Source organism: Platalea leucorodia (assembly GCF_965183815.1).
Source record: "Platalea leucorodia genome assembly, chromosome: 13".
NCBI lineage: Eukaryota > Metazoa > Chordata > Aves > Pelecaniformes > Threskiornithidae > Platalea > Platalea leucorodia.
The window spans coordinates 12,418,131-12,430,898 of NC_138835.1; the positions used below are offsets into that span (position 1 = coordinate 12,418,131).

Consider the following 12,768-nt stretch of genomic DNA (forward strand, 5'->3'; position numbering starts at 1 on the left):
CAGGAAAAGCTGACATTGGCACCAGTACGTTGTCCTTACAGAGAAGTAACTGTATATTTTAACGGAGAACCAGAGCGATGTACTGAACTAACAAAACATGCGACTAAGAACCAGCTACTCATTCTTCTACGCTCTAATTTTTGTTGCCGGGAACTTTGGAAACTATGGATCCTCCTCATGAGGAAAGTAATCTTTTTTTTTTTTTTTTTTTTTAATATTCTCCACAGAACGAAATGATCAAACCGAACAGGAGGAAAGAAGGGAAATCAAACAGAGACTGACAAGAAAGGTAAAATCTTGCAATACCTTCTATTAGTTTTTAGAAATTCAGCAAAGCTAGGATTAACCAGTCACAGAGGTCATTATTACACGAAACCTCCCTTACTATACATCCTCCTCAGCAGTATCTGAGACAGCGGTATCTAGTAACATGAATTATAAAAATACCTACCTTACCTCAGCTACATGAGACTTAGTAGAATATTTACATATAAACTTTAAATCACAAATGGGTATTTGCTTGCACACTGCATATTTTCCAACTATATTGCTAGAAAAGGACTATCTCATTCTTTGCAGCAATCAGTAGCAGAGCTGGCTCCCTGCTGAGCACCAGGTGTGCTCCCACAATAAATTTCTCTTTGCATTTAAGGTATTCTCAGAATCAGAACTAGATCTTCTTGTTCTGTTCCTAGGAATCCCTACTGGAATTATAAGCCAAATATGCCAATAACTTGTTAAAGCCAAATTGAAATTCTTACAATGGGTCCAGTCCTGAAAACCTTACCGAGGCAATCTGCCGCTGAGCGTACTAGCAAACCCCTACAGCATATGACGTTGTACATAGACCATAATAAATTAATTCTGATTCCTTTATGTACCGTAAATGCATTTTATCAATATCCAGGTTAAAATATTTTCCTCTTTTGTCCATTATAAAGCCACTGTGCTGTAGCCCACATCTCCACTTAAACCATTATTGCTCTCCTAACGATCCTCTGAAGGACTGAATATTCCCCTGGAATTCCCAAGGGTTCCGTTTTTTTTCCCCATATACATAAGTGCATACTAAGCTAAGATGGGAAGCAGAAAACATTGCACATTTTATTGATATATTTGTTATTAACACTGGTTTTATTTTACAAAACTATTTAATACAGCTTAACCAGAGACCTACAGTTGATGAACTAAGAGACAGAAAAATCCTGATTCGATTCAGCGATTACGTGGAAGTGGCAAAAGCACAGGACTACGACAGGCGAGCAGATAAACCGTGGACCAGACTATCAGCAGCAGATAAGGTACTGACATAATTAAAATGATGTATTACTGCTTTCTACTTGCTTTGTCTATAATGACACACCAGATTCTGCAAAGACATTTAACTTCTGGGACTTTTAATCTCTGTAAACGTGACCGTTATTTTTTATGCTGAAACCACACTGACCAATGCATACTGTCACAAAACCCGCCATTTATAAAAATGCCTCCTAAGTACTATAAAGACTACAAAGGCTTCTACCCAGCCCATCAACTGACCAAAAAAACCCAAACCAAAACCTAAAAGTGGATACAATCTTAATGCTTTAGGGCTGCAACTCAAAAACATTTCCAGCCAGTGCAGTATTAACAGTCATCCTCAGACTGGAAGTTTTGTCCCAAAGATGCAAATAGCCTCCGCTATGTTTCTAAACATGCAAATATTTCCTTTCCTGTTTCCTATGAATGCTCAAGGAGTCACTTGATCCCACATTTTCACAAGCATAAACAAACACTCGTTTTTGTTCCATCATAGACCTGCCACCCAGCTGATTTACACCCTAATTTAGCTTCACATTTAGGTGCTTGAGTAGTAAGGAAAATAGTTCAGCGTGATTCCAGATAGAACAGTTGCTACATAAGTTTTGAAGTTTCAGGGCCGCAGCAAGCAGAACGAGTAGGGATGCCGAGACAGTTACTGGGTAAACTTACCGCTTTGCTCTGAGATGTGGAGATCAAACACTTCGTTCTCCATTCCAGTGCCTGCCCAGTAAAAAGTGTAACAACTGGTTGTAGAGGACTCATATAGAAAAGGAACAATGTCCTTCTACAGTAGCTGTTCTCCTGAGCCCACTAAAATGGTGAATACATTATTATACATTAATCAATTGTTTTTTCCTTGTATGTACTGGGTACGTATTAAAATTAGGCTTTTCTTAGTTTTACTGTCTTTATATTGTTAACTTGGCAGGTTTATAAGCTAAAAAGAAAGTAAGAGAGTTCAATTGCGTATACTGGTGGCATACGTCAGGAATTTAGGGTCAGGAGTTTGACCGTTCCATTTGTGACTGAAAAACTTCTATTTCAGAGTAGACAAATACATTATTTTTCCTCATTTTTCTTTTAATAAGCCAAATCTCTGATATAAAACATGAACATGGGTACAAGCCTCATAATTTTAGGCAGCTAAACTACAAAGTACCAAATATGTAAGAATCTATGAAAGCACCAGTATGTTCCAGTTCACTCACAGCTGCCATTTAAACAAAAGAATTCTCTCATTTTCATAGTCTGGAATTTCATTATATTAAGCACCAGAATAGAACATTTTTCTTCACTTATGACTGTGCAATCCTATGGATACAGGTGATAACACAGTCTGGACTGGTATTTGCAAGTTGTGATAAGGCAAACAGTCTGATTTTTATTAAAAAAATGACACACATTGAAATTCCATAAAAGTCAGTTGACCAGCTGATCGATTTCTCGGCAACTTCTCTTAATCTTTAATAAATTTTAACTGGAATCTTATTCAATGTGAGACTATAAGCACTCTGGTTTTATTCTCCTGTAAGAATTGCTTCTAGACAGAAGTGACCCTCTCAGCAATCAGGAATGAATGATAAGTATCATATCACCAATCCGTATCACCTAAATACTCAGCATCTCTGCTGGCACAGTGTGCTTTGCTATGCCCCATACCTATTATTTCTACTTTAGAAACCTCCTGTGCTGCTCTGCAAGTCCGGTATTTTACAATGCTTATAAATACAAAATTATTTGTTAACCTTCTTCTATTTTCAACTCCTAGGCAGCAATTCGGAAAGAGCTAAATGAATATAAAAGTAACGAAATGGAGGTACATGCATCAAGCAAACATTTGACAAGGTCAGTTTTCCAGCTATTCATTTCCATTGCCTGCTAAAACCAGCATGCTTGAGTCCTGAAGCTGTAGATTTTGCTCTTACATCCTGGATGTGGGAGAAGAATATGCAAAGGAAGCTTTATTTTAAAAGAAAATGGAAGTATTTGTCTTCCTGTTCAGAACCTGGCTTTTCTGAATTTTTTTTTTACTTTTTGATCAGCATGTACTGAGAAGCCCCCAGACCTTCTCCAGAACATCACTCAGCTTGTATTCTTTGAATCGAAGATCCAAAAGCTATGACAAACTTAAATGTAGGGTATAACATAGAAAAAATATATTTTTTTGAAGTAGACGAACAACTTAATACAGCATATAAAGGTTTTTGAATTAAATGTACTTGAGTGTGCAACCTTATTATCACAAACGTTGCAACTTCCCTGCTAAGAAATATAAAATTCTACACACCATAACAGGACATATATAATGCCTGTAAGTAGCGCATTTGTTCCAATTGGATTTGTTCGAATGGATTCAGCCTGTAGATTTCAGTATCACTTGAATGCCGGTCCAGCTGCCCTTGGAAGGCGCGCAGCCCCCCAAAGCACGCTTAACGGCCGCCCAGCCGAGAGGTCAGGAGGAATAACTGGTTTGGGCTCCTGTCACTGAGCGGTTGGGCCAGCATGAACCTGGTTGCTCTAGTGCTTGCTTCATGTGCCAGCACTAATGACAGGTACTGTGTTTAAACATGCATGAAAACATTCATTTCCCTTCTCTAAGTGGGAAAAAATATGAGAGAGGCTGATTCCACAGCCATTGTTACTTGTAAAAAGACCTTGTTAGTTAGAGAAAAATCGAACTAGCAATCAGTTATTTCCTACAATTTCTATTAGGCCTCTTGAGCAAGTCCAGTTGCTCTTAAAACACAATTTTAGGAGTTGCTGGGAACATAGTGTACTCTCACCATGTCTGTAAGCATCCTCAGGTGTACTCGCTGCTAAAATAAGTTGCCTGACACTGTAACTTGGTGTGCAGTCTCGCATTCTGCCAGGCTCCCTTCAGCAGTGCCTGGGCCCACATTGCCATGCTTATTTCTGAACTTGGAATGAATTCCAGCTTAACTGAGCTTTGGATGTTCAATGAAAAGATGGTCTAGGCAAATACACCCGAGTCGTAAATGCAATGTACATTGATCTAAATGCTATATTTACATAATTCTAGACTGTTCATGCAATTGTTAGGGCCCTTTCAACATTATAGGACTCAGACTCAAAGTTTATGGCGAGACATCACTGCATTGATAGAATGAAATATAGGGAAAAAATGGGATGGCTGTAGTTTAGGACTGAAAGTGAAATATACCTTCTCTAATTGAAGCTACCTGGGGAGTTTAAGTAGATTATAATGATATATTTTGAAATTTGTTCAGGATATTAGGAGTAAACAGGCTTACAATTTACAATTAGTGCTAAGGCATTACAAATGATTTGGACTTTAATTACATCTCTCAGCCAAAAGAGCAAGCCTACAGAGCAAGAGTACATTTATTCCAGACAGACTCTTAAGACTATTGTACATTAAACCAACAGTATGTCCTCCTATTTTCTGAAGCATCAGCTCAACAGTGCTTAACCCTTACAAAATAACAAGATCACTGCACAATAAAGAATATTTCTGCCAATGCCAAACTGTGGCTTAATTCCTAAAAGAAAAAAACCAAAATCAACCCCACACCTACATTTGCACTTGCACTCCCAAATAACTGTAAACTGGTTAGACTGGGCCCTGAGGACTGGAACTGCACTACAGTCATGGCATACGTGTGGAAATGTGTTGGTGAAAATTAAGATTTAAAGTCGCTAATATTCTTCAATACTGTCACTGTACCTTTAAACAGAATGAATAGGTTTTTTAATAAAAAACCCCCTTTTTTTGTTAATCTAACACAGAATTTTTTAAAATTCTATATATATTTTGTATTTCAAAGTGGTTTGAAAACGTCTCTTATTTCTCCTAGATTTCACAGGCCATAGAAATTTTCTTCTGAGAAGAATCTGTCTTTACTTTTTGATATTGCTGCTGAACACACATCAGGGAATACATAAGTCTTTCCCTAAAGTTCAGTCCAGGATACCTTGATGTTTATGTGAAAGAAGGACTCTGCAGATGAAGTCTCTGCAGCACTTAAACACAGAAGGAAACACCAGAGATGTACTTCACTCTGAAGTCAGAAGAGCGATGGCCTGTGGAGTGGGACGATCTGCTGAAAAAGACTGAAGTAAAGCTACTTGAAAGAACCTACTACTCTCCTTTAACACTTGTTTTAAACTGTTTTGCGGTCTATCTTGGAAAAGGAGATGTTGTGCATGTACAGGCTTTACCATTCCAAGGCCTCCGACATAAATGGACATGACACACTGTCATTCAGTATTACGTTGACAAGACATTTTGAACTTACCACAATTAGTTTGTAAAACGCTTAAGTTCATGTTCTAAAAACTAATTTAATGTATTATAATTTCATTCTTTTTTATATAATGTCTAACAGAATCACAGCTGCAAGCATTTTTGATTCCTGTTACTTAAGTTCTTTAATTAAATGACTACTTATTGCAGGAAATGAACACGTTTCCTAAAGCTCTTTTTTTCCCAGGGACAGTTGGGAAGGTAAGAGATTACAATTATTAGGCACCAGATCATATCGCTTCTTTATCTACACAGAATCTTCAAAAGGATGATCTTAACTAAGGTTTTCCATCTTGTGGAATATCGATGTTTTGGACCAGATCCTAACCAGCATAACATGATTGTCATTCTACACTAGTTGAGGTTCTTGCCCTCTAAAGAATCACGATTAAGTTCACTGTTATTCTCATTGAAAATTACTAAATTGGACAACCATAAATAGAAATGTAACAATGTACTTTGATACTTACCAAACAAATGATTTTAATGCTTTCTTGGCAGTGAGAAGAAAAAAGTTACTAAATGGTAATGACAAAGCAAATAGAACTGGTTGAGAAGAATTGTAAAGCCAGACATTCTATAAAGCTTGGCATCTAGAAGCATCTGAGAATTCTACTCAAAATACTACTAAAAGGAAAAACTTAGGAAAAAAACTTAATACACTGATAGCTGGAAAGCATGCCTGACGAGACGGCAACAAACTGGCACATACGCTCACAAGACAAAAGTTTCTCTGCAAGAGTCTTAAATGCTGTCCTTTTAGGAAGTCACTCAATGTTAAAAACTTGAAAAAGGCACTCCTGACCTTGTAGCTTCATTGAGATGATCTCCATGAAGCGTGAAAATAATAAAGAAAATACGGTATGTAAAATTGTTTGTATAGACTACTACTAAATTGCTGCAAGATGGTGAATAGAATCAATGCCAAGAGTGGATGGACTAACTTTCAATTCTCTTCTGCTGCTCAGTGTGGGGATGAAATAACATAAATACAGTGCTAGTCTGTGGATAAACGAACATTTAAGAATGGAAGGTAAGAACATACAGTGCAACGCTTAAAATATATGTCAGTAAGGGCAATGCTAGAAGAAATTGAGGAATCATGTCAGATGTGGTGCCCAGGACCAACGAAGCTTGCTAGCTTCATTGCAGCTAGCTGTAGTTTTGTACAACTTTTTAATATTTGACTTACGTGATTATCAGTTGAAGACCTGAATTACCCAAGTACTTGATCCAAAGATTTGGGTTTTTTTTCCTATTTATTGCAATTTTATAACTTGCTGGCTTTTCACAGAAATATGTAACATTATAAGTAGCCTTTTAACATACCGCTAATTATATTTATCAATCATTTTAATTTTATTATTAATAAAATATTATTAATTCTAAACAACAATATAATGATAGTCCAGGTGTAATATACAGAAAGGGTAAACAGAAAGGAGAGAAAAGTTTCTTCAGCGGAACCACCATTTTTAGTTTGAGAACAGTGGATGACCCACTGTTAGCTACAAACTTGGCTAATAATCCATGAAAGTAACACTCCTATTTAGCAGTGATGCATACTTTCACTGGTAATAAAAATATTGTATAAAACACATTAAATGATGTTGAAAAATATAATAAACAAAGATATTTTATGGGTAACTTAGGGCAGCTTTTTTAAATTTCAAACAATGCTTATGAGCTGTATTACTAATGCGACTTAACCATCCTGTAGTTAGGCAGCAATATGCTTCACTTCTTCCCCGTGTTCTCAGCCGTCCCCCCGTCACAAGCACCCCAGCCTTTTGCTGCTTCGGGCTGGTGAGAGACAGAAGGCTGTGACTCCTTCAGAGCCCCACAGGATCCCTGTCAGCTAACTGGTGGGCAAGTCCATCAAGTGGTCTGGAGCCTGCATGCATTCACCGGGCCACGTATTGCGCTCGGTTACTGCTGGAACTTAGGATGGCATCTACTGAAGGCACAGTTTAGCTTAGGGAGGCTATGCTCCTTGTGCTGCTTCTTCCCATTGGGAAAAAGAAACAGGCCTGCAGTGCACAATTCCTATCACTTCATTTAGGTGCCTGCTTTGAATGACCCCTGGGCTTTCCCATCCACAAACTAAAAAAACAAACAAACAAAAAACCAAACAAAAAAAAGCAATCTCCCTATGCTGAACTTTACCTTTGTGAATACTCCCTTGTGATACGCTTCACATTTTTACATCTGTTAAATTTGATTATACCTGCTCAAAGTTTTTAGAAGTTAATAGGGTGGGGTAAAGACTGATAGGTAGACAGTAAAATTTCATAGTTCTGTTTTATCATGGGTCCTCACTAAAAATAGCAGTTGTATTATTTTTCCAATACGCACGCACTGTAAGAAATGAATTTGGGCCTTGCAGTGCACTTTTTAAAACCTTGTACAGTTAAGAGAAAAATACTGTTTCATATACAAATAAAATTCAATTAGACCAATAAACAAAAAAAGTTTAACATCTCAAGAGGTCCATCTAGTGGACATGACAGTGATCATAGGCTCAAAAAAATTAGAAGAGCATTAAGTACACTTACGTAGATGGGATGAGTAGACCAAATTATTTACTGGCAATTTCCATATAATAATTTCCAGAGACAATACAGCCTTGGGTTTTTAAAATTAATTCATAAGAAATATATATTTAATTTACAACTCTTTCTGTTTCCAATAAACTATTTCCCATCAATGAAGTCTAACACCAATTATTGTGCATTTTACTCTCAGTGCACATGGGTTAGAAATCTATCACATCCACTTCTGATCTAAGAAGTTGGTTTTTAAAGATGGTAGTTTCAATAAGGATAAAAAGCAATCTTTTTCATAAAGTCACAGGTTAATTTCAGGTGGTAAGAACCCAGGTCCTCTCCCAAGGTCATTGGGTCCCATCCCCTGCTCTGAATGAGGCAAACTTTGAAGTTACAGGAAGTTGCTCAGTGAATGCTGCGTTCAGGCTACAATCTATGAGTATGGACTTTTCTTTTTTCTTTCATTTAAAGACAATATTAATATAAAGATACAGAAGTAATTTACAGATCAACGGTTTTTCCCATTTTCTTTGAGGACCTCTGTCAAAGAGTTTTCTACCTTAACTTTACCTTAAAATTCAATTTTAAATCATGCCATTTTTCTCTCTGAAAATAAGCTTTAGGAAATGGTTACTTTCAGAAATAATGAAGGATAAACCAAAAGATATATGAAGTACCTGTAGGAGAGACAGATTGCATGAGCAAGCCAACAAAGAGTTAATAAAAGGAAACTGGTTAAGTTGCACCAAAGATGCAGATAGTGGTGAGGTTCAGCAGGGAACTTCTACTGGATAAATATTTGGAAAAAATGACAGGTGGGTTTGAAGGAAGTCAAATCAACATGAGACCTAAGCAACAGACAACAACTTAAAATGATGAAAGCCAGTCTATTAGACTTTTTAAAAAAATACTAGATTATAATAATAGCAATATAGCGTAATAGCTGCATTCAGAACTAGTCAGAACGAAAATAAATAAGAGTTTGAGAGATACAGACTGAGTGGTTTCAGTAACGTGAGAAAAAAATTAGATTAAAGAACACTACCGTAAGTAAAGGTCTCTGTGTTGATAATAAAAGCAGTATTAGGAATGTAAAAAGGAAACTGAGGAAAAACAGAAGAGTTCAGAGGGTAGAGAGATAATGGAAGAAATGACAGAGAGGTTGGACTCGATGATCTCAGAGGTCCTTTCCAACCCTAACGATTCTATGATTCTATGTTAAAGACAGCCAAAGGACAAAATAAGAGGTATAATGGAATGTAAAATAAGGGCTATAAAGCAGTTGAGTTGTGAAGAGCTGTTACCCCAAAATTGGCTAATATATTCTCTTGAGACTTCTGTGGTCATAACATCAGCTACAGGCAAGCACGTGCCCTCTTCAGCCTTGCTCCAGAAGCTGGGAAGTTGTGTTAGTGCAGCGCTGAGTGAGCTCAGGCTCCTGAGATGCTGGGAGTGTTAATCTGGAGTCAGCTCCATGGTAGAGAGGCAGTTCTGCATGTGGTAATGTAGACAAGCTCCAAGACATGCACACTCTATGAGTTAATTCTCTGTATCTGTTACTTCTTGATCAGCTGTAAGTTTTTAATCCCTATTTTTTAAGAGAACTTAAATGAAAAATATTAAAGGTATTGTTCTGAGCCTGAAAAGTTTGCAGTATATACACGCAGGATTGCAAGTTAAAAAAAAGATTAAAAGGTTCTTAAGGAACTATAAAATGCAAGGTAGTTTTTTGTTTAATTTAAAAGCAAATTAAGAGAAACAGTAGCTTAGAAGTTGCACATCATAAGTATGCAGAAGAAACCTTCTAGTTGGTACATGGCAACAAAGGAGAAGTGTAAATTATGACTCACTGGTCGTTTTCTTAGGAAATCTTCTGATATCTAAGTATATGAAATAGATTATATTAGTATGTAGGACATATTTTTGAGCTACAGATAGCAGACCCTCTTGCTATCTGTTGTCTTACATGAAATATTTGCACAGCAGTAAGTTTTATTTGACTGACATGCAAATACGTATTAGTGATTTAAAGCAAAATAGTAATAACATCATTTTGTTAAAAAAAGACAGACAATATGCATTTTTCTTGAAATATTTAATACAACTATTTGCAACGTAGTTCAACCACAAGTGTTTAGAGTTTTGTTTTCTCTTAGAAACTCCTATTGACGTCTAACAACACAGACAAATAGGACAGATCAAAACAGGTGATTTCATCCCTAAATAATTTCTGACTGTATTCTGGATCAGACAAAAGGGGTATTCTGTACACACAGACCCAAAACATAGATTCAAAGTGAAACTTGAAGCAATTTCTCTGAAAGTCAGTTAAATAGCCTATAAAAATTGTTAAAGGCTTCTTAAAAAATAGCATGTGCTAAAAATCCAAAAATTTACATATCACATTTTAGCAGATTCAGTAAAATAATTCCAAATCTCACATATAAAAGGAGGAGGCTTATCCACAAATATTTTAATACTATGAAGGAAAATATGCTTTCATTACAATCGTTTCCTTGAGTGTAAAAAAAAAAAAAAAAAGTTGTCAAATTTTACATTATAAAAGAGTGTTTATATTCACCTTGAATTTCAGGAAGGTATCTGAAAATACTACTTCAGAATTCTGTCTTCTGACTGAAACAATGTCTGCAATCCTCTGCGAACGTTCCACAGTTCCTCTTCTTGCTGTGCAAAAAGCATTACATTTATCACATACTTTAAATAAAATCTTCCTTTTTTTTTTTTTTTCTAAAGTATTGTAATTCCGGTGCATAGTATATACTGCTTTTAACATATCAAATACGATACTTTTCTTTTCCACGTCAACATTCAACATATTAAGATTCAGAACTAAAACAGTATATCCATATCTACCTGTTGCTTTTATCACCCAGATAAGGTGTGAAGTATAACATGTCAGTGATACTTGGATTCTGACTCATTTTTATTTTTGATAGGGGACTAGAAATTACATTTTTTTAGTAATTTAGTGTTCAAACAGCTATACTTCAACAATAAATAAAAATGAGGACAAGATAACTTCATTTACCATTTCTTTAAGAAGTTTCTCTTGGAGTCCTTTTATGTCTTCTTTCATCAGATGCATCTATAAAAAGATACTGAATGCATCTTCTCTGCTCACAATTGGTAACCCATTTTCAAGAAGACAATTACACCCCTAAATGGTTTATAACCGAGAGATACAGATGCACATGCATCCACCTGCCTAAGGAAAGGGATGTGTGTTTTAAATTTGTTCTTTCTTGCATGATTAACACTGGTAAACAAAGCCACAGAACACAGAATAAATCTCGCGGCAGCTTTCCAGATAATTGCACACACCTACTAATGGCTGAAATCTAGCCCTAAAACACTGAATAGTGTTAAATTAAAGGATATTTTATGACAATGAAAAACTGCAAGAATACTTATGCAGCATTAATACAATGCTGAGGATTAAGACTTTCTTTGGGAAAAAAAATCAATACTGATACATGTCAGTAAAATTAGAGAATTAAAAATTATTAAAAACAAGAAAGAAACAGAAGTTCATCATACCTCTGAAGTAAAAATATGTTCTTCATAGTCAACAGTACGGTAGATGTTCTTTTCAAATGAAGTTTTAAGAATTTGAATTCTAAAGAAATAAAAGGCAGTTCGAATAGCTTTACTACATGTGAACATTCCACAGACATCACGAATACATCCCATTATTTGTAGTCTCTTTGTACTTAAAAGCATAGATAAATATTACCATCGTTGTTACTATCGGAATAGTCCAGCAGGTAGGAGAAATTTAGAAGGAGAATAATTACATTTTTCCTGTAATGTAACATTTTAATCTCATTTTCTCACCTCATCTACTACCTTTATTTTATGGAAGAGAGAAATTGCACAGAGAATAGTAGTTGGCCTAACTTATACCTCAAATGAACAGAACACAAATCTCTACCCAGGATTAATGAAGCCTACTAACCTCTGTTGCTCATTTTTCATGTATGTACTAAAAGTATGCGTATGTTTTTTCCAAAAGGTCTGGAAAGAAAAATATTAAGAGATGATAATCAGCAGGAACCAATATTTTTCTGAACTAAAACCGGCTGCTATCTAATATGAATAAAATAACCTACAACGACAGACTCAGCACAGAATGGGTAGGAGTTACACAGTCACCACAGAAGCTTGGAAAAAAAAAAAAAATAAGGTTAGCTGGCAGCATGAGGCACTTCAGGAATTCTATTTTCATGGAACCACTTTCACCAAAAATCTGTTCTGCATAACAGTTTCAAAACGATGAAAAAGAATATGCATAGCATTTTAATCAGGCTTTCCATATAATTTAAGCCACGCCTTCAGAATAAAAAAATAAAAAGCAAGTATAGTCTTGTGTTTATATGAATATTTGTATATTGATTTCTACATTACAGCAAGTAGCAGACCCATAATGTCAATAGCTCATCGCAGAACACACAAATCGCAAATCAGGTTCAAATGCCTACATGCTGTTCCTGAAATACAGGCCAGTCGAAAAAAAAAGGCTCACGAAGTGGGGTAAAGAGCCCATTAAACGTAGTAGTAGTAGTTTATTCTAGGAAGAAAAACATATAGTGGTGATTTAGAAATTCTAAGAGCATA

At 35.9% G+C, this 12,768-nt stretch overlaps 2 protein-coding genes across 2 annotated transcripts in view; one reads left to right on the plus strand and one right to left on the minus strand.

The window, feature by feature from the left end:
- PHACTR3 (phosphatase and actin regulator 3) overlaps positions 1–4,587 on the plus strand; it is a gene marked incomplete at both ends in the record, with an annotated part of 110,782 nt that extends 106,195 nt beyond the window's left edge. The window contains 4 exons of the mRNA XM_082325695.1: positions 228–289; positions 1,161–1,301; positions 3,071–3,147; positions 4,551–4,587. Coding sequence (XP_082181821.1) covers positions 228–289; positions 1,161–1,301; positions 3,071–3,147; positions 4,551–4,587 — 317 coding nt within the window. The remainder of the gene's footprint in view (positions 1–227; positions 290–1,160; positions 1,302–3,070; positions 3,148–4,550) is intronic.
- Positions 4,588–10,743: 6,156 nt separating this feature from the next.
- Positions 10,744–12,768, minus strand: part of SYCP2 (synaptonemal complex protein 2) — a gene marked incomplete at both ends in the record, with an annotated part of 29,090 nt that continues 27,065 nt past the window's right edge. Inside the window, 4 exons of the mRNA XM_082325696.1 lie at positions 10,744–10,818; positions 11,183–11,239; positions 11,692–11,770; positions 12,110–12,168. Of these exons, the coding sequence (XP_082181822.1) occupies positions 10,744–10,818; positions 11,183–11,239; positions 11,692–11,770; positions 12,110–12,168 (270 nt within the window). The remainder of the gene's footprint in view (positions 10,819–11,182; positions 11,240–11,691; positions 11,771–12,109; positions 12,169–12,768) is intronic.